This window comes from Entelurus aequoreus, linkage group LG11 (genome assembly GCF_033978785.1).
Source record: "Entelurus aequoreus isolate RoL-2023_Sb linkage group LG11, RoL_Eaeq_v1.1, whole genome shotgun sequence".
Taxonomy (NCBI): Eukaryota; Metazoa; Chordata; class Actinopteri; order Syngnathiformes; family Syngnathidae; genus Entelurus; species Entelurus aequoreus.
In genome coordinates, this window is record NC_084741.1 from 60,936,768 (window position 1) to 60,959,067 (window position 22,300).

At 39.9% G+C, this 22,300-nt stretch overlaps 1 protein-coding gene across 4 annotated transcripts in view; it reads left to right on the plus strand.

Moving 5' to 3' along the window:
* Window positions 1-22,300, plus strand: part of oxr1a (oxidation resistance 1a) — a 341,369-nt gene that overhangs the window by 281,207 nt on the left and 37,862 nt on the right. For all 4 annotated transcript variants that reach the window (XM_062063682.1, XM_062063681.1, XM_062063683.1 and 1 more), the window contains 3 exons: window positions 15,307-15,459; window positions 16,879-17,063; window positions 19,464-20,110. In XM_062063682.1, the coding sequence (XP_061919666.1) occupies window positions 15,307-15,459; window positions 16,879-17,063; window positions 19,464-20,110 (985 nt within the window). The remainder of the gene's footprint in view (window positions 1-15,306; window positions 15,460-16,878; window positions 17,064-19,463; window positions 20,111-22,300) is intronic.

A 22,300-nucleotide genomic window follows, 5' to 3' on the forward strand; every position in this document is an offset into this window, starting at 1 on the left:
TGAGCCTCAATTTGCTGCACAGCTGCCGTTATGCCAATGTGTTTTCCTAAGATATTATTTTATTTTTAATGATAGAAGGGAGGAAAAGGGGGCAAAAATCATGTCCGATTTAGTTTTTTGGGTGGGTTGGGGGGTTTATTTCATGATAGCTACCAACTTCCAATACATAATATCTCTCAAATGACCCAATGCACCATCACTTAAGTGGGCGTAATCATTTTCAAAAATGTTTATTTTTAGGCCATTTATCCCCTCCCCCTGTGTCTGTGTGAAACCTGTGCTTGTCAGTGTCTGTGTGGTATACCTAATAGTGTGTGTGCAGTATGTGCACTCTTCTGTACAGTACAGTGTGCATGTCTGTTCACAGTATACAGTATTTCTTGCATAGTGCGTGCGTGTGTGTGCGCCCACACGCGCGGGGGGTTGAGGGGCCAAGACCATGTCAGGCCCAGGGGGCCAAAATTTCTTAATCCGCCCCTGGCCACAGTGCTTCAAATCTGATCTTTTTGCATCCGTTTCGGACCACATCAGGAGGCAGTCGGAATTGGAATCGGATCTTTTCAAATGTGACTGCAGTCTAAATGGAATTGCGACCTGATTGAGACTCTTGTGTGATTTCTGTGTGAGCTACGTCCCTGTTCTTACTCCTCCTGCAGTTGTTATCCATCATCTGCATACACAACAGCCAAGACAAAAACCTACAAAAAAGCTGATCTGTGGCGTACATTTTTTCTCATACAGTAGCGACTTCCTCATTTACTGAATCTGGGTTTCCTGTCTAAATGAGCCGCTTTGTCAAAAAGAGCCACCAGCGATGTCTATGCCGCATCATAAAATGGTACTTTAAGCTTCGAAATGCCGATTGACATATCAACAAATAATTTATTTGTAGCGCCAGTAACAAGTCAACTTTATGTATGAATGTCCATTAGTCACAGCAGCATGGCCAAACACAGCAAAGATACACTCATGGGACAATGATGTGCATTTTGATTTTGGTCCTTTTATCCCCATCTCAATGGATGTTTCCAGGTACTGTATCTTAATTGAAACGATCAGAAAATTTGATAGTTGATAAGATTTGATAGTTTTATGGAAGTTTATTTTGCTTTTATCATTTTATTAAGTGTGACGTACACTGCATCCAAAATTCAAGTGCAATTAATTGTTTCACCTTCCTTGGGCACTGCACTTATTCCAGCCTGAGAGGCATGTAAGAACAAAAGAACTTAACGCCCACATTTAAGTATTGCTCCACCTAAACCGCACATCTTGGTGGTGTAGAATGCTGCGCAGCCAGAAATCGCGCACACCTTTTTTTTACTTTCGCACATGGGACAATAGGGCCCTAATTGTGTACTTTAGTTTAAAGAAACCAGCTCTGTATTAATCAAGATAAACCAAGGATTTTCTCTGTTTACTTAATTATTCTATCAGTTTACAGATGTAATGACTGGACTTGTTTGTGTTCTGGTGTGTTTGTAGATTAAGTCATTACTTTAGATCCCAGAGTTGGATGCTATTCATTTATTGACAAACACCAAGAGACCTTCTAAAACAAAATACTGACTAAAGTAGTCCCTCAATTTACAAGCCTAATTGGATTTATGACTCATAACGCAACACTGGTATCGCAAATCGTCATCCATTGAAATTAATTGAAATCAAATAAATCCCCCCAAAACAGCACAATGTTAACATGTATTGTGCCTTTTAAAAAGAAAAATAAACTTTTATATAAACAATATTGTATGAAAAAACATACAATAGAATGTACTACAAACAGCAATAGTTTTATGAAGTAATGTAATAATAATGTACAGCCTTTACCTTGAAGAGTGAACTTCTACATTATCTTTTTCGTGCTGCTTCTCTGTCAAATACACATCAGCAGCTTCTCCGTGTTTTCATAGATAAATGTGTGCTGATTTACTGGTTGATCTACTTTACTACCTTCACCTATGTTAACAAGCTTTTGGGACAGGGTGAGGATTTCAATCATCCAGCAGGAACTCAGAGTAGGGCCGTGGCTCTTTTGCATTGAGAGCAGCCTGTTAAAGTGACTTGGGCATTTAGCCGGAAGGAGGCCTTGAACATGCTGGAGGAATTATGCCTCGCACCTGGACTGCGAACACCTGGGTGTTCCTCTGGTAGAACTGAAAGAGGAGGCCAGAGACCGAAAAGCCTGGGGTTTTCTCCTGAATCTGCTGCCTCCAGAACCTGGATAAGCAGAAGGAAATAGGTGGGTGGATGTAAATGTCCGCCATTTAAAACTAATTTCAACATCCTTGGTTGGCATTATGGACTCCTCCTGCTTCCGTATGGTGCAGAGCTATGCTCAAACTGCTTTGCAAAGTGGCTTCAGATAAATGTTTTTGATGACTTCTCAATATCATGTGCTTCTTTGGTCCCAGGGTTGGAACAGCACTCCTTTTCACAAAAACTTTTTTCTTTCCAATGGTTGGAACACCAAAGTTATGTTGATCTCTAGCTATAAATAATTGTTACTAAGTAAAACCTGATGTTTTGAGGAAAAGCTTACAGGGTTCATTTTAATCATCACCAGTGTTCCCTCTATTTTTTCATGCGTCTGAGCAAACGCAAAAACTCCCTGGACATTCAGTGTAACACATGTGAGCAACATCAGAGGTGCACATTGTGGCCATACCAGCATCACACCTGTCCCAAACCTGACTCAATAACAGGTTAAATGTGTTATTATAATAATCAAATGGCAGCAGCAGTCATTTTTATGAGATTATATTTTAATATAAGGGATTTGGCCCATTTCGAATGAAAATAACCAAACAAAACTTGTACTAGTATTTTATGCCTAGGTGGGGTTCTTACTTTGGAAATAATTTGTACTCTTGTCAGAGATCACATTTAGTTCCCCTAAAACATTCCCATGTTGCACAATTAGATGTAAGTATGGGATAAAGTGTACGTTCCTGTAACTTTCTGTCTATAAAATACATATTTTTATTAATCGAGTAACAGCATTTCATTATTAATATCCATAAATTAACATTCTTAATAAATGACAGCATAATAACCACACATCTGATTGAGGAGTCCTAGTGTAACAACCTGGCATTTACACTTTGTGTAGTGTTGGAGCTGTCCGACTTTTTGTGTGACCATAAACACATCAGTGGCTAAGTGCCATGACTGTGTGTGATGGCACAGATGAGAAAGAGCGAGTGGCTGCTGTTGATATGACAGATGACACAGAGTTGGTTTTGGCCTTGTTTGTACGGCAGAAAATGAAAAAATGTTCTAGATAGAAATTTTTTACTAATGTTTTGGGTGTGAATACGGCCAAATATAAACAGTTTTGCTCAATAAAGTGATCGACAGAATTCCTGTCCTTTATATCCGCTATATAAATAAATGTAAATTACTTATTTTTCCTGTAGGCTTTAAATTTCTAGGTAGGAGCGAAAGTTTGACAGACATAGCAACAGTAACTAATGGGGGCGGGGCTAAGCGGAAGCTTTGTGAATGGCGAGTCACTGTGCGAGGATTTGCTGTTTTGCAAATACATAAAAAATAGAGCCACTGCTGATGAGCTGTTCGAGATAATGGACAGTTTCCTCAAAGAACACGACCTTAAATGGGAAAACTGTGTGGGCTTTTGCTCTGATGGCGCACAGACCATGGCAGGGTAAAGAAACGGGCTGCAGGCTCTAATAGAGAGGGTTGCGCCAAATGCGCATTGGACACACTGTGTCATTCACCGGGAAGCACTCGCGTCAAGGCAGCTCAGCCCCGAACTCAATGAGGTTTTAACAGTGGCAGTGTCAAGCCTGCAACCCCGATTTGAAAAGCTGTGCAGTGCAAAACAGACTCATTGCAGCCACTAATGCTGGAGTACTGTAAAACTCATGTTCACTTGCAGGGGCGCCGAAAAGGGGGGGGTAAAGGAGACGGATTCTAGGGGCCCATGATGGAGGGGGGCCCAGAGAGGCCCCTAATGATGATGAAATTATAATACAGAAAAAATAATGACACTAAGTTATTAACTAACATATAATCACACATGTTTTATTTTCCATGTCCTGGTAACAATACCTTTATTTGTTTTGGAAGCATCAACACATGCAGGGCCCTCCCTTCCCCCCCTCTATTTACGTAAAATGGTTCGACTGGATCAGCTGCAGGTAGAGCACGGCGATTTGTCACAGACAGCGCCACAGCGGGCAAAGCGGAGGAGACAGCACTATGCCTCAAAAATCAGGCAGCCAAAAAAGAAAGGAAAATAAAATAAGAGAGGAGAAGGAGTTAAAGGGTCGACAATATGTCACCCAATATTTCCCCAAAAAATGTGGGTTTGTTAGTTGTGGTGGAAAGTTATGCATATTAACTTTGTCCCTGTCTGTGGTAATAAGCTAGCTCACTTTTCTCACCATGTTAGCTCAAGAAAACTCTGGATTTTTACATTTTACTGCTATATTAGTTAAATAATCAATCCAGTCAAACATTTATCAAGCTGTTCTTATTCAATAATAGTTGATCTCCCCTCTGTCAAAATGATGCCTCATTCTGAACAGAGTCAAGTGCACCAGCAGCTGTCTGTCAGCCCCCAAGTCCCCCTGCCCCTGAATCAGCCCCAGTGCCCCCACATGAGGAAGGAGGTGAGCAGCTGTGTGTGTTGAAATAATAATAATATAATACAAAATATAATAAATTTTACTACAGTCTCAAGAATCAGTGGTGCAGCAAATAAATGACTCAAAATTAATTCCATTGTATTCAGAATACCATTAAAATGCATAATTGTATGTAAAATAGCATCAAAAAATGTTGCCGCTGTGTTGGGGGCCCTGTAAAGATTCTTTTCATGGGGCCCAAAATCCCTAGCGGCGCCCCTGTTCACTCGCCCTGTCTTGCCAAAATGCATAGCACCTCCTTTTTTTTTGCAAAGATTGCAAAGTGGCACTTTTATTTTATTTATTATTGAACTTGATGCAAGTTATTTGATTTATTATTGAACTTGAAGCAAGTTATAACACTTTTATTTGATTTATTATTGAACTTGATGCAAGTTATAACACTTTTATTTGATTTATTATTGAACTTGATGCAAGTTATAACCATTTTTTTGATTTATTATTGAACTTGATGCAAGTTATAACACTTTTGATTTATTATTGAACTTGATGCAAGTTATAACACTTGTTTTATTTATTATTGAACTTGATGCAAGTTATTTGATTTATTATTGAACTTGATGCAAGTTATAACACTTTTGTTTTATATATTATTGAACTTGATGCAAGTTATTTGATTTATTATTGAACTTGATGCAAGTTATTTGATTTATTATTGAACTTGATGCAAGTTATACCACAGCTGCACAGTTATTTGATTTATTATTGAACTTGATGTTATTTTATGTTATTGAGTTTGAATGTATACAACTTGATGTTACTTGATGTTCAATAAATTTGAAAATGTTAAGCTTGGCATTAGCGTTCTGTTGGGGCGATGGGGGCAGGTGGGGCTTGAAAACTCCCCCTTGTCCAAAGTGGGGGATGACAAAAAAAGTTTGAGAACCACTGCAATAATTGAACAGTGATGATGAACGTTGTTTTATCTGTTAGGGCTGCTTGTTGTCACCTCACAGTTGCATTGCAAAATCAAACAGAACAAATAGTTATGTGTTTATTTTGTTTAGAGTTCAAATTGGATTTTATTTTGTGCTCGGCATAGATTTGCTGTGCGCAGAGGACATCTGAGCAGTGCACAATTGCGCTTAGAGAGGGAGTGTTGATCATCACTGGGCCAACTAGCAGTGGGAAGGCCTGTGACTAGGGATGATACTCGAAACCGGTTTTCCCGGTTGTTTGATAAGAAAAGAACCGAGTCCTCGGACTCGAATCCCTTTTTGAGAACCGGTACCCGTTATCGAGACCACTATAGTAAAGGAAAAGAGTTGATTCTTTATTCGAATCCCGTCCCGACCAGAAATGCTCCGTGGGACATCACAATAAATCACAATAAATGACGTCACGTAGCTCAGTCATTAGGCGCAGATAGCGAAAGCAGGAAAACAAAGGACGGGAAAAAGCGCTCCAAGGTGTAATAAAGTTCAAAACAAAAGCTATAATCCATCGAATAATTTACTGAGAAATTTTAGCAGGGTAAAACACATGACGAACACTTTTACGACCAACCGACCAACCGGAAACATAGCAACGCACCTCCTTTACGGCAGCTGTCGCAACGTTCTTAAAACAACCGCAGCACATACATATATATACAACATATCTCCCTTTTTTAACTTTTGTTTTTCTTTCCTTGTAAACAAAACAAAATCACACTGTTGATGTGTTGTCTGTCTAATTATAAATAATGCAGACGAGGCGTGTTGGCTGAGTTCTTGACGTTTACTTTCACAGCGTGGCAACATGCAACACTTTTCGGGGCTACCGCGCATGCTCGTAACTCCCGTTGCATGCTGGGTAGTGTAGTTGTTATATTCTCTAGCTCATAACATTTTTCCCCCATAAAGAAATAATGTTAACTCAATAAAGTGTATTTCTTTTTTTAGCTTTAACTTTTCATTTATTAGCATTGTAACCACATTTGCAAAGAACTTTTCTCTTCATAGAATGTTCTTTCAATAAAGAAATAAAGTGCAAAAATGTCAAAGCATCATAACAAACAGTTATGTCAAATAGCAGCAGAAGTGCACTTTTTGGAGAGCTGTATTTTTTTCAGTTTTGTGCCCAAGGGACTGATTTTATTTAACACTATATTATTATTTATACACCTATAGTGATCACAGAGACAGGTTGTTTTTGTGTTACTGTATATATTTGTTTCTCTGAAAAATCCCACTTAATATACTTTGGGTAACAACAGTCAATATTTATTTATTTATTTATTTATTTTTTGGTGGGTAACAGTCAATATTTATTTATTTATTAGATTTTATTTTTTTATTATATAATAAAAGTGAGCTTTTGTTAAACCAAATATTGTGTGTTTTTTTCCATATACAACAACCTATCTGGACTCGATAAGAGAATCGATAAGGAATCGGTTCGATAAGAGGATTCGATAATAGGCTCGAACTCGATAATTCCTTATCAAACATCATCCCTACCTGTGACTCAAATGTATTTCCAACTTAAACCGTAATAATAGGCCAAGAGATACCTTGTAGCTCAGAATACTTGCACCATTTATTTATTTAGTTTATCATCTCAGCAGGGCCACAGTGGGTTTTTTTTGTTTGCCAGTGTATAGACATCTGTCACCGTATTTTTAAAATGGTGAACAAATTGACTCAACATAATTACTAGACCGATCCTTTTGGATCCCTGTGTGTCGTCATGTATGTGAACAATTGGTGTAAATATGTGTTTAAGTTGTCAATATATGTTTTTCTCAGGTGTGCGATAGTTAATTACGGTACACTGAATCTAAGTCAAATGTTTGTTAAACACGGCCAAAAGCAAGGACATGTTTTGGCATATGTAGCTGCCTTTTTCGTCCCAGGTGTGTACTGTATAATTTGGCTTGCATTTCTTTTCTGCTTTCAGGTGTGCCATTCTGTTTTTATCACTTAGGAAAACCCTGCTCCACTTTTATATTTAACCATGGAGGAGGAATGTCAGCTTGTATGAGTCATTAGGAAGTGACTTGCTAGTGAAGTGGAGCTATGAATTGCAGTTGCGTAGGTTAGGTGGGTTTAGTGTAAGTGGATGACAGGCTGGTAAAAAGCAGACAAATTCCCTCGGCTCCCGACCTCATCTGACACACTTGGTCCTCGGTTTGCAAAGCTATTGACACTAGCTGGTCACCATGACCACAGATTAAATACTGTCGTTTCCAACAAATTGTTCTTGAACATGATATTACAAGGAGTTTTTATGGTTTATTAAGAAGTTGACAGCCCCTTCTTCAGTCTTCCCCTGGCTACCACAGTCTGAGCTGCCTGTGACGGTGTGGGTCATTAGCTGGAGGCTGTTTGTTGACAGCACCAGGAGACAATGAGGAGGAGTTGTGTGGGTGAGTGTCAGTGGAACACCAGTTCTATGGGCTCTGACACTCAAGCTCTTCTCTTCTCCACTGGCTCTTGACACTTCTCCTTCCTTGTCCAAATCCCCATTGATAACAACTCCCACACAACTCCTCTGTCCCCCTTTTACCCTTTTTGTTCTTTTTTCTCACTCAAAGCACTCACATTGCCGTAAGCTATCTTTAATCTCTTAGTATTTCTCTCCAGAAGGCTGTCTTCTGTTGTGTTTCTGATTTGTTACCTCTGCCAAGGGGGTCATGTTTTCATGGCCCTTTGTTAACACTCTCAAGCATGAAATCCCACAGGCAAGATGTATTGTTTATATTGTGTTAGTTTATAAACAGGATTACACAAAAACTGCACAACTATTATCCCCAAAACTTTGAAAAGGGTGGCCCATATTCTAAAGCAAGCACATTGCTTGTTCCATGTTCAGTAAAGGAGATAGTTTTTATTGATAACACATGGCATGAATCTTGTTCTGTGGTCCAGCAGTGAATCCACATTTCACATGTATTATTGAAATGGTTGTTAAAAGGGAATCTATGATGATCTAAATCTACATTTAATGCACTTTCTTGTGGTCTACATACTATGTATTGGATATGCTTTGGTGTAAATTTTGCACATGGAGGTATCGAGGGACACAGAATCACTGCATCTGTGTTACTGTGTCGTTTGACTCATCACTACTGATATTCAGCAATAGTTGGTCAGTCATTCAATTCCAGCTTACAAAATGGTGCTCAGATAATTGTCCATGGGCAATTAATTCAGACAGGTGGTGTCTTTGCATGGCAACAAGCTATGTATCAAAACAATGAAACTACCACACCATGCCTTTCCAGTCCATCAGATTCACCATCTGTGCCAGATTGTAGACTTACAGTTCTGTATCATAAGCGAAAAAGCCGCAACATAATTGCTTATAGTGTCGGTGTCAACATAGTTGTATTACAAACACATGATAGTTTTGCATTTTGCAGTTCAAAGAATCATCCATCCATTTTCTACCGCTTGTCCCTTTCGGGGTCGCAGGGGGTGCTGGAGCCTATCTCAGCTGCATTCGGGCGGAAGGCAGGGTAAAAAATCATATGTTGCATTATTAGCCAACATAGTTAACTATGAGAAGTTATAGTATTATTATTCCTAATACTAAAATGTTGTTTCTCAGCATTTTTTCTTGTTACTTTGTCATTTGTCATTAATTTTGTTTTAACATACACATTTTACAACTCGACAGTATCAACTTGAAGGCCTATTATATTGAACCCATTATACAACTAGAAAAGCACTGGGAGCGTGCAGACCTACATCAGGCTTTACCTCTCGATATTGTTAAAAAAAAAAGTCCTTAATCCAGATGGTGATCGAGATCATCCCCAAAATGTAATGACTGACATTTCCTGAAGGTTTAATCAACATGTGCCTACCCTTTTGAGCTATCTAGAGCATAATGAAAGAAACAGAGTGGATTGTTGTGCTGCGTAAGCAACAAGTAAGGCCTCTCTCCTCTCAACACACCCTTATTTCAACGGTTATACACTGTCAGACTATCATTATTGATATCATAAGAGTTATTAAACAAAACAGTCAAGTTGACACTGACTCAGAATATTAGATTGGACATCAAGTCAAGGTTACTGGCGCTAACGACAGCTCAATATAAATGGAATGCAATCTGCAAGGAAAAGGCTTCAAAAACTAAAAACATCTTTATTGGCGCCACAAAACTTCCTGTTTGAACTTTGTAAGGGAGCATCAAATGTAGTGGAAGGGTGGAAGAAAGTTTTATTCTTTGACGAGAAAAATGTATACCTTGACGGAAGTAATAGCTTGCAACATGATTGGCATCACAAGAGATCCCACTTGAGATGTTTTTGATGCTACACAAGATCTGGGGGTGCTTTTTTTCTATAAACGGAACGTTGGAGCTACAGGTTGGAGATGTGGACTTATGCCAGCAGAATAACGTCAATATTTTGGTCTATCTCTGAACTAAACCCAATTCAAAAGATTTGGGGTTGAACGTAAAGGAAAGTGTCCAAAAATGGACTGTATTTCCAGACAGTGGTTGCTCTTCATGAAGACATTCAATCAATCAATCAATCAATGTTTATTTATATAGCCCTAAATCACAAGTGTCTCAAAGGGCTGTACAAGCCACAACGACATCCTCGGTACAGAGCCCACATACGGGCAAGGAAAACTCACCCCAGTGGGACGTCAATGTGAATGACTATGAGAAACCTTGGAGAGGACTGCATATGTGGGTAACCCCCCCCCCCCCCCCTAGGGGAGACCAAAAGCAATGGATGTCGAGTGGGTCTGACATAATATTGTGAAAGTCCAACACATCAGCGAAAGTCCAGTCCATAGTGGGGCCAGCAGGAACCATCCCGAGTGGAGACGGGTCAGCAGCGTAGAGATGTCCCCATCTGATGGACAGGCTAGCGGGTTGGGAGCAGAGTATAAAAGAAAAGAAAAGAAACGGCAGATCAACTGGTCTAAAAAGGGAGTCTATTTAAAGGCTAGAGTATACAAATGAGTTTTAAGATGAGACTTAAATGCTTCTACTGAGGTAGCATCTCTAACTTTTACCGGGAAGGCATTCCATAGTATTGGAGCCCGAATAGAAAACGCTCTATAGCCCGCAGACTTTTTTTGGGCTCTGGGAATCACTAATAAGCCGGAGTTCTTTGAACGCAGATTTCTTTCCGGGACATATGGTACAATACAATCGTCAAGATAGGCAGGAGCTTGACCGTGTAGTATTTTATACGTAAGTAGTAAAACCTTAAAGTCGCATCTTAGGTGCACAGGAAGCCAGTGCAAGTGAGCCAGTATAGGCGTAATATGATCAAACTTTCTTGTTTTTGTCAAAAGTCTAGCAGCCGCATTTTGTACCATCTGTAATCTTTTAATGCTAGACATAGGGAGGCCCGAAAATAAAACGTTACAGTAATCGAGACGAGATGTAACGAACGCATGGATAATGATCTCAGCGTCGCTTGTGGACAAAATGGAACGAATTTTAGCGATATTACGGAGATGAAAGAAGGCCGTTTTGGTAACACTCTTAATGTGTGACTCAAACGAGAGAGTTGGGTCGAAGATAATACCCAGATTCTTTACCGAGTCGCCTTGTGTAATTGTTTGGTTGTCAAATGTTAAGGTGGTATTATTAAATAGATGTTGGTGTCTAGCAGGACCGATAATCAGCATCTCCGTTTTCTTAGCGTTGAGTTGCAAAAAGTTAGCGGACATCCATTGTTTAATTTCATTAAGACACGCCTCCAGCTGACCACAATCCGGCGTGTTGGTCAGCTTTAGGGGCATGTAGAGTTGGGTGTCATCAGCATAACAGTGAAAGCTAACACCGTATTTGCGTATGATGTCACCTAGCGGCAGCATGTAAATACTAAAGAGTGCAGGGCCAAGAACCGAACCCTGGGGAACTCCGCACGTTACCTTAACATAGTCCGAGGTCACATTGTTATGGGAGACACACTGCATCCTGTCAGTAAGATAAGAGTTAAACCAAGACAAGGCTAAGTCTGTCATCCCAATACGCGTTTTGATACGCTCTAATAAAATATTATGATCAACAGTATCGAAAGCGGCGCTAAGATCAAGAAGCAGCAACATAGATGAAGCATCAGAATCCATCGTTAGCAATAGATCATTGGTCATTTTTGCGAGGGCTGTCTCCGTAGAGTGATTTGCCCTGAAACCGGATTGAAAAGGTTCACAGAGATTGTTAGACGCTAAGTGTTCATTTAGCTGCTGTGCTACAATTTTTTCGAGGATTTTCGAGATAAACGGAAGGTGGGACACCGGCCGGTAGTTTACCAGGATATCAGGATCGAGGTTAGGTCTTTTGAGTAGAGGATGAATAACCGCTTTTTTGAATGCTAGGGGAACAGTGCCAGAGGAAAGTGATAAGTTTATAATATTTAACACTGATGGACCTAATAATACAAAAAGCTCCTTGATAAGTTTCCCAGGAATTGGGTCAAGTAAACATGTTGTTTGTTTTGTCCCATTTACACATTTTGACAATTCCTCCAATGTTATTTCATCAAAGAGAGAGAAACTATTTTGGAGGGCGGTATCCGTCGTATATACAGTCGTATCTGTGTTAATAGAACCCAGTTGTAGCTGAGATGCATTGTCTTTAATCTCTTTTCTAATGACTTCAATTGTCTTATTAAAGAAATTCATAAAGTCATCTGCTGAGTGGGTGGAGCTACTGGGAGGAGTCCCTTGTTGGGTTAGCGATGCTACTGTACTAAACAGAAATTTAGGATCATTTTTGTTGAGGTGGATGAGATTTGAGTAATATTTAGCTTTAGCTGAGGTAAGCATGCGTTTATAAGTTATTAAACTATCACACCATGCTTGATGGAAAACCTCAAGTTTAGTCGCACGCCATTTGCGTTCCAGCTTTCTACATGATAATTTCTGGGCTTTAGTTTCTTCTGTAAACCATGGGGTACGCCTTTTAGGGGCCCTTTTTAGCTTTAGCGGTGCTACACTATCAATGGTGTGGCGCAGGGCGTCATTAAAGTTGTTAGTTAGGTTATCAATAGAGCCCACATAATTTGGGAATGGTGCCATTACCGAAGGCAGTAGGTCAGTTAGAGTCGTCGTTGTGGCAGCATTAATGTTGCGGCTGCTATAGTAGTTATTATTATTATTATTAGTTTGTTGACAATGAGTCAGAACTTCGAATTTTATAAGGTAATGATCGGACATTACTTTAGTGTACGGGAGTATCGTAACTTTAGAGGTGGTGACACCCCTGACAAGCACTAGATCTATCGTATTACCGTTGCGATGCGTGGGTTCATTTATTATTTGTGTAAGACCACAGCTATCAATTATAGTCTGGAGCGCCACGCATGGAGGGTCCGATGGGGTATTCATATGGATATTAAAGTCCCCCATTATGATTATATTGTCGGCGTGCGTCACTAGATCAGCAACAAACTCTGAGAATTCACTGATGAAGTCCGAATAGGGCCCAGGGGGGCGGTAGATAACAGCCAGGTGGAGAGGCAGCGGTGAGACAAACCTCAAAGTGAGCACCTCAAACGAGTTATATTTATTATTTAGGTTACGTGTAAGATTATAGTTTTCATTGTATATTAGTGCGACACCCCCTCCCCTTTTAAGAGGTCGGGCAACATCTGTATTGGTATAGTTAGGAGGAGATGCCTCATTTAGCGCAAAAAAATCGTCTGGTTTGAGCCAGGTCTCGGCGAGACCAACGACGTCAAGTTTGTTGTCTCTAATGACTTCATTAACTAATAACGTTTTGGAAGATAATGATCTTATGTTTAAAAAGCCCATATTATAGGTAGTGGGCTGTTTTGAGGATTGTTTATTGAAATTATCCGAAGTAGCAATATTAATAATGTTGCGTTTATTATGCGTATTGCACTTTAAATAGTTTCGACCATATCTAGGAATTGATACGACGGGGATATTCAGATTGTTTGCTTGATGTTGCGATAAACTGAACGCATCATAGTTAGCTACCTCAGTACAATGTATGTCTGCCTCTGACACGGTCACAAAAGAAAAAACATTATGTGAGTTGTGTTTTATTCTAAGAGAATTGCTATGTGTGCAGGGATTATCCAGCCTGACGCCGGCTAGTTCTAGTTTAAATGGCTTCTTACCCGGAGACTCCACGCTTCTTTGGTTAGCTTTTCTCTTTGTTGTTAGCCCCGCTCGGCATCCCCGCTTCTGCTTCCGCTCGCACCGCTTATGTCGTCTCCATTGGCGGTCACCGCTAGCACTTGACTCCGCTGCTACAAAGGCCGCTCGATGTAGCCCACAAAGTATTCCCATGCTAGCGAGGAGGTCCACCGTACATGCATCTTTCGGTCTATAACGACCCGATCCATCCACATCCAGAATTGTCTGTCGGTCGTATGTGATCACAGAGTGTTCACGCTTTGAGCCAGCCATGAAATTGACAGAAATGACGGGTGTTTTTTGCCAAATCGCTCTACACTCCCAAGAACATTAGTGAGCCGCAGCATTCCCATGCGCCGCCATCTTGGCATTCAACACTTTGAGCAACGTTCAGACACTAAACAATTTCTAGGAGTGATCAACAAGAAATGGTGGTTTACTGTGTCCTTTTCATGTTTTTTTATTTGTTTTTACAGGGTTTTTTGGTGTGTTTTTAGCTATGGTCTTGAACTTTTTATGAACTGGTGAACAGCCTCAAACATTATTTTGTCTCAGGCTCCCATTTCTTCTCTTTGCTTTTTGAAACTCTACTTAGAACCTGCTTTTGATTTTTTTAACTTGTACCTTAAGATTTCGATTATAAAAGTATGTACCGGTAGCTTATTGAATATTTTAAAAGGTCAAAACGTAATGCCAAACAGCAATTTTTGTTAATTTTTTCAAAATTTGAAAATAATATAGATACAGCAAAGGTTGAAGGAATTTGTAGTTAGTCGGCCTTCTAACAACAATTGGGCAAATTGTTAAATATAATTTTGGTTTTGCTGAGAGTGATGCTTTAAATAACTGAATAATATAATTACCTAATAATTGCACGTGTAGATATGGCTTTTTTGTGCCCACCTTGTTCGATTCAAAAGGCAAAGACATGGAATTTGCTTTAATTTCCTTGTGTTGTATTGTGGGAGGTTGTTTGCCTGTTGATGAATGCAGTTCTGATTTGTTTACAGTTAGATAACTGTGTTGGTCCATGAACAATTTCATCTTAAGCATGTGAGGCAAGAAATCCTTTACTTCGCATGAGGGCGTGTTCATCCTAAATAACATTTAGAGTAGCATTCATTTTCAACTTAAAACCAATATATTTCAAGTGTGCTTGATGCAGAAATATAGATATTCAGCCTGTGTACACACAGATAATATATTTAGACACTCAACTGCATTAGTGTGATCAAATAGGACACAGATTATTTACACCATGTGTTACCAAGTGGAACAAACTTTCTGTGTTTGTCAGTGCATATTATTGTGTCCTTACACTTTCTGAACCAGATAACAATGAAACAGCGTATTTACTCGTGTTTCTGCCCTTGTAGAAATCTTAGCCTGCGAGGCACATTTAAATTAATTTCGTTCAGCTCACGAAATTAAAAGTATTTGTAAAACTCCTTAACTATCTCTAGTTTTTACGAGCAGAGAGAGCTTTGTGAGGGAATTAATAAGTGTATTTTGTTCCCTTGTCTCCTGTGATTATACTGATGTCCTGACCCCACCCACACTTCCCTCAGGACTCAGATGGCCCCTCCAGACCAGAGGCTGTTTTCCCCCAAGTGTTTTCTGCCCTACGCCAATCCAGAGTGGTGTCATCCACCTCCGAGGAGGAGGAAGCCCTGACGGAGAAATTCCTTAAGATCAACTGTAAATACATAACTGGTGACAAGGTAAGATCTTATCCAGATCAATTGGCTAAGAAATCGCACCTAAAAAAATGATACCGCAAAGGAGCATAAATGTAGCACTCTTTTTGTTAATTTTTAGGGAATTTGAATTTGAATTATTCCATGTGGTTCCGTGTTGGTGGTGTGAATTAAGTCCAACTGACTAAGGAGCCACTCGGGTTAAACACGAACACAGGAATCTCCAATGAGTAGTTCATGAACTACCAGTTGCTTGCCGGCTGATTTTGAGTACCTCACAAAACTGTTAAAGGAGATTTGCGTAAACTCTCATTATTTATAAAACTGTTCAATTCAGACAATATGCCTCTATTTAGGAAAAAAATACCACAAATAGTACCAAGAAAATAATTAAAGTGCTTAAAATGTCTTGTGCACTGTCACCTGCTAGATTGGCCATATAGTATTAGTGTACATCTATAGAAGCTTTTTTTCCAAGTAGTGTTAGCTGGTAGCTGTTTATTTACCTAGCATACAGTATCTCACACAAGTGAGCACAACCGTCGTATTGTTTTATTTCCGTTTATTTTCTCAAAGGGCAATACTATAGAAATAAAACCTGGATGTAACTTCTGCTTGAGGATGCCCCCTAAGTGCTAAATTGAGTTCAGGTCCGGAAACCTATATGACTACTCCATCAATTTCAGCCTCCTTAGTAAATCACTTGTCATACTGAAGGTGTGCTTAAGGACCATCATTTTGGTAAACCGCCATGCTGCACTGTTTCCAAAAAGAGGGGCTCATGCTCTGCTTCAGCACCAGCACCATGCTTGTCTGGTTGCAAGACAAAGTTATCTTGTTACTCACTTGTGTTGCCATCTATTTAGACAATAATAGCCATGTTAAAGAATGTTCATTGGGTAATAAATATATCCTTCTATACACACTTTACACTGACTATATTAAAGTATATACTTGAGGCACATACTCTGGTTTGGGAGGTACTGAAATTGTAAATCTTGGTGATTGAGGGCACCAAGAAAAGAGAGTCTTTCCTGGATTTACATTGGCCTGTCTGTCACCCATTGCCTGCCTGTCAGCATGCGTGATATCAAAGCAGCTTTCGTGCCCATCAGAAACACACAAAGATCCATGGTATCGAACCACTGCTGAAATGAAAGCACTGAAGTGGTCACCACCGACACTCAATAACTTCTACTTGATATAGGAAATTTGTGGGCTCTAATTGGCTCCCAGTTGTGACAAGGGTTTTGATAATTTAATATTAAATAGTTTATTTCTTGGTTTTAAGACTTTTACACAGGACTGCTTTGCATAAATGTAAGACCACACCTTTCTGTCAATATGCAGCATCTACTAAATCACAACACAGAACAGCAACATGACACATTTAAAGGTCAAATTGTGACTCTGCTATCTCTTTCTTCTCTGCATCGATTTCAGGGTGCAGTGAGCGGGGTGTTGCTGGTAACGCCCAACAACATCATGTTTGATCCACACCGGATGGACCCACTGGTTCAGGCCCATGGGTGCGAGGAGTATGGCATCATGTGTCCTCTAGAAGAGGTGCAGTCTGCCGCCATCTTTAAAGAGATAACTGACACCAAGATCAGGGAGACTGTGCCTGAGTAAGAGAAACCACACATCACACAATTTGTAGAGACTCTACAGTTCATGTTGTACATTTACAATTTTGACTCATATGCGATGATTCAGTTAGCCTTGATCTTTCAATGATGATTTTTGTAGTTATAGCAAACATACTGGTTTGCATTACAGATGTTAGTGTTTTTTTGCTGTATTTAATTTTATTTTATTTATCTATACATATTAGTGAGAAATATGTAGTATTTATTTAAAAAAATTTGTTTTTCATTATGCTTTACTTCTGTTACTATATGTAAGAACCTGCACTGCAACAATGTAATTTCCCCATTGTGGGATAAATAAAAGTCCATCCTATCCTATCCTACTAATATCTATATCACGGCTGGGTAAAATAATTGATTTGATTGAATATGAATAGATGTCTTTTAAATTTTGCAATATCAATTACACTCTCTACCTCCCTCGCTACCAGCAGCAGTGGCACACTGACTATGCTAGTGTTAGCTGCCAAAAACTAGCCATTTGGGGCAAAATAAATGAAAATTAGCGATTTACTAGCATAACATAATCAACCCATTGTCCACGCACCATAAAGATATACAGTAATTGAAACCATCACAATTTTTGTTGGCAAATAATTACGCCCACACTCGTCAGCTTCAACGGGCTGGTGCTCGAGGTGAACCATACTACATAAGGATCAGGCAACGTAGACATCTGACTGAAACTGTTGATATTATTGATTATATTTGTAACTGAAGGCCTTGATCACCACTGAATAAAGAACGGCACCCGTACTCAGGAGGTACTTTTGTTTACGTATTCATCTCCCTGCTCGCCTCACTGTCGTCAAGTGCGCCAGAAAAAACAAGTGTGCACTTTTGGCCTTCACAATAAAATTAATACATATAGCGTTACATCCTGTCTGACTTTGCTAACAAAATAAGAGTCCCAGATGAATAGCTTACGTTATTTTGCACTCGAAGAAACAATACCTTAATGCAATTTGCAATTATAGAAGATTGCAATACATGTACACTTATTAGACTTGCGATTCTGTTTGTAATTCAAAATTCTACTTGTAAGAGAAAAAACAAAGTACATTTGTATTTTTTTAACAGACTTGAGACATTTTAAATATTTAAGTGTAGGGAATCGAATCGAGATTAATGGATTGAGAACCTTATGAGTCGAAATCAAATGGATTTGGTAAATTGGCTATAATACCCACACCTAATCTTTAATGATGTCAAAGGTCAACTCAAAGCCAAAGTCATTTACCATAAATAAAATAAACAATAATAAAATGTTACTGCAAGTTTCTGTCAGCTTTTATTATTTATTATTGCACAATAAAGAATACAAACAAACTCTTATCAGCATTATTGTTACCCATATTTATTATTTGCTTTACATATTGGAAAATTCATAATCTGGCACATGTTAATAAACACAAGAAGAGAACTATCTAGCAATAATTGCTTAGAAAAAAAAAAGGGTAGGATTAGGTAAGGTCATACCGTATTAGTACAGCACCATTTTTGTTACTTTAAATGAAAAGATTCTCCCATCAAAGCCTTTCTTCCCTGCAAAAGACTGATACGCTCATTATGATTCATGCTTTATACATTTTTCAATTTTTACTACACCCCCAGATAACCCTCACAGAATTGTAGCAAAATTATTCTAATCAAGGTTTCTTTTCTGCACCCACGTTCTGATTGCATCAGCGGGCCGACTGACAGTTTAATTGTTTTCCCATGTTTACACAAATAAAAAAAGGAAATGGCAACTATACAGAGGTTAATTAGTCACCTCTGTGGAATCAGTTGTTTCCTCTCCCTTCTTTTGCTTTCTTTTGCTTAGATTGTTTTTAAGTCACTAGCCAAGCCGAAATTATGCAAGTATAAATAGAGCATTGGAGCCCTGTGTAGTCTTTTCCTTTTTTTGGTTTCCTCTCCTGGCAGCATGGGCAGCCCAGTGCTGTATTTAGCTAGTCAAGAGTTACTGCCCATGGAACAGTTATTGTGTTGGCAGTCTCTCTCTTACTGTGTCTCTTTTTAAAAGTTATGTAATTGGGATACCCTATGTATTCCAATGCTCAACCATTGATACAGTCCTCATCAGATGTTTCAGGCATGTTGCAACAGTGGATTAAACCGTTTTATCATATCTATAAATATACCACTGGATCATTACAATGAGTCTTCCTAGGGTGTCACTCTAGTCCAATAATGCATTAAGCATGATTATGACAGAAAACTGCAATGAGTCCCATGTAGGGATGAGCATTGTTTACATTTTAACTGATACTAGTACCAAATCAGTACTTGAAAAATGGGACCGGTGCTAAAATGGTGTTCTGAATCCGTACTTACAAATTGGAAAACAAAATTATAATAATAATTGTTTGTTTCCAGTGACCTGGAGCCTCTCCCTTGTGAGAGGCATCCCTCCCAGCAGGACCCAGAAAGGCGCCTGAGGGAGCCAGGGGCCAATGACAGTGGCAGTGGCAGCACTGCCCCACGCAGCACAGAGGGCTCAATCTCAGAAGATGTCTTTACAGAAACAGAGCTGTCCCCCATACGGGAGGAAGAGCAAGCATCCAGCGACGAAGTAGGTCTGGACAAGTCTTCTGGCGCTGCCTCTACAGAATCTGTGCAAACCGTGACTCAGGAGGAGCCCACTGGCTCCCAGGTGCCAGGCAGTGCCCGCAGCTCAGTCAGCCATCCTGAGGACCCTCTAGCAGAAGAGGACACTGCCACTGAAAAGAATAGCCAGTCCCCATTGGGTTTCAAGCAGCACAGTAAAGAGAAGCCACCAAGCACACCCACTACCAGCACCGCCACTAGCCAGGTCCTGCGCCCCAGCAGCAGCAGCAGCAGCACCTCTCGTCCAGGCTCCCAAAGCTCAGCCGCCCCACTTTCCATAGACACCCTTTCTGTCACAGACAGTCCACCGAGGGATGCCAACGAGGGGACCGAAGTCTCTAAAACAGATTCTATGCAACAAGAGAAGGTGGAGAAAGATGATGCAGAACAGGAGCAAAAGGGCAACAACTCACAGGGTAGACCATTTAACACATTTAATTAAACATATTTGATTAAATTACACATCTTGGCATTTGGCTTATTGGAACAGTTGAACTGGTTATTAGAATGTGCGATGGTAAAGTTTTGCTTGGAGCCCAGATTTTGACACACTGCTTAATTATGTCTATGAAGGTTTTCTTTCATCCAGATCATTGTCATCTTATGGCGTTCAATCGATCGCAACTGGACTGCTTGGTTTGTCTTGGAAGACGTTCTGCCGCTTTCCCGAGTAAGCTTCATCAGTTTGTGCTCATAGACTAAGATTGGTCAGAATGACCACAATGTTTCTAATTCCTCTTATTTGTTGGAGGCTAAATTGTAGAGTCTTTTAGGAATTGTTGAAAGGACGGTGTTGTATGTGGGTGACAGGTGGGTTTTTCAACCTGAACAGGGTTGGTTTTTCAACCTTAACATACTGTAGATTGCTTCCCTCACTCCTCTTTCGTACAATCCGTCTTCCCTGTCCAGAATCTGTACATTTTTGTTCTCAAAGGAGTGCTGTTTCTCCCTGAGGTGCAAGTAGACAGCTGAATCTTGGCCTGAAGGTTAACCCGTCTATGCTGTGTCATGCGTCGGCTTAGTGGTTGTTTTGTTTCCCCAATTTATGAATCAGTGCATTCAACATTACACTGGATAGCATACACCAGATTGTTATGTGGGTGTGTGGTGTCCGGTCTTTGGGATGCAGGGTGTTGCCTGGTTTGAAGTGTACTGGGATGTTGTGTTGGTTTAAAAATCTTCTGAGTTTCTCAGATAGACCTGATACATATGACAATATTTTTGCGTCGGTCACCTTTTTTCTCCTCAGGTCTGTTCTCATTATTTCTGGTACTAGATGCACTTATCACAAACAACCAGCTGGGGTAACCACAGGTTTTGAGGGCTTCCCTTAAATGCCTATGCTCTTTCTCATTGTCCTGTGGGCTAATAGGAACATTATCAGCTCTGTGTTGTATGGTTCTGATAATGCCCAGTTTGTGTTCCAGTGAGTTTTGCGAGTTAAAAAGTAGATATTGATAGGAATGTGTGGGTTTTCGGTAAACCCCAACATGGAGGCCCCTGTTTTCTCCAATGTGGACATCACAGGCAACTCAATGTCTTCGACATCCTCACGTGTGAACTTGATGTTTTTGTCAAATGAGTTAATGTGCTCGGTTAAGGCTAGCACTTCTTGGTTTCTGATTTTCACCCATGTGTCATCCACATATCTGTACCAATGACTTGGTGCTGTTCCCTTAAAAGAACTCAGAGCTCTCTTTTACATGTCCTCCATGTAAAGGTTTGTTACTATTGGGGATACAGGTGATCCCATGGCACAACCATGTTTTTGTTGGTAAAACGTTCCCATGAATTGAAAGTATGTAATGTTAAGGCAAAGTTCCAGCAAAAAGCAAATCTGTTCTGGGTTTAGTGTGGATCTATCATGTAAGGTGTGATCACCTAGTAGATGTTGCCTTACTCTCTCTACTTCATCCTGGGTTGGAATACAGATGAACAGGGAGGTGACGTCGAATGAAACTATAGTTTCATTTTTGTCCAGTTTCAGATCGCCGATCTTCGCTACAAAGTCAATTGAGTTTTGGACATGATGTGGAGTTTTGCCAACCAAAGGTGCTAAGATGTTGGCCACATACGTAGAAATATTGAATGTCACAGAGTTAATGTTGCTGACAATGGGTCTGAGGGGAGCCCCATCTTTGTGTATTTTTGGAAGGCCATAAATACCAGCCATGGTTTCTTGTGGGTATAAGCGGTAATCCAATACCCGGTCAATGGTTTCTGACTTTTGTAGAGTTTGTAAGCACTCTGATTCTTCTCTTGTACCCACTTGTGGGGTCCCTTTTGAGTATTTCATGTGTTGGAGTCTTTGAGGAGTGTAGGCAACTGGTTTTGGTAGTCAGTTGTGTTGAGAATGACTGTGCATCTCCCCTTGTCAGCTGGCAGGATGGTAATGTTGCTCAGTTATAACCACATCTAGGCCTCCAAGCATTTGGAATTAGGGTTTTGCTGAATTTGGTGGTGGAATATTGGTGTCTTAATAAGAGAAGCAGCCTCGTTTCAAGTTATTGCTAAGTCACCCTCAAATAAGATGGCTTTTTTTGTCCAGACAGGAATTCAACAGGCATCCCAAGTTGGACTTTATTGTATCATTGTTTGCATCCTTC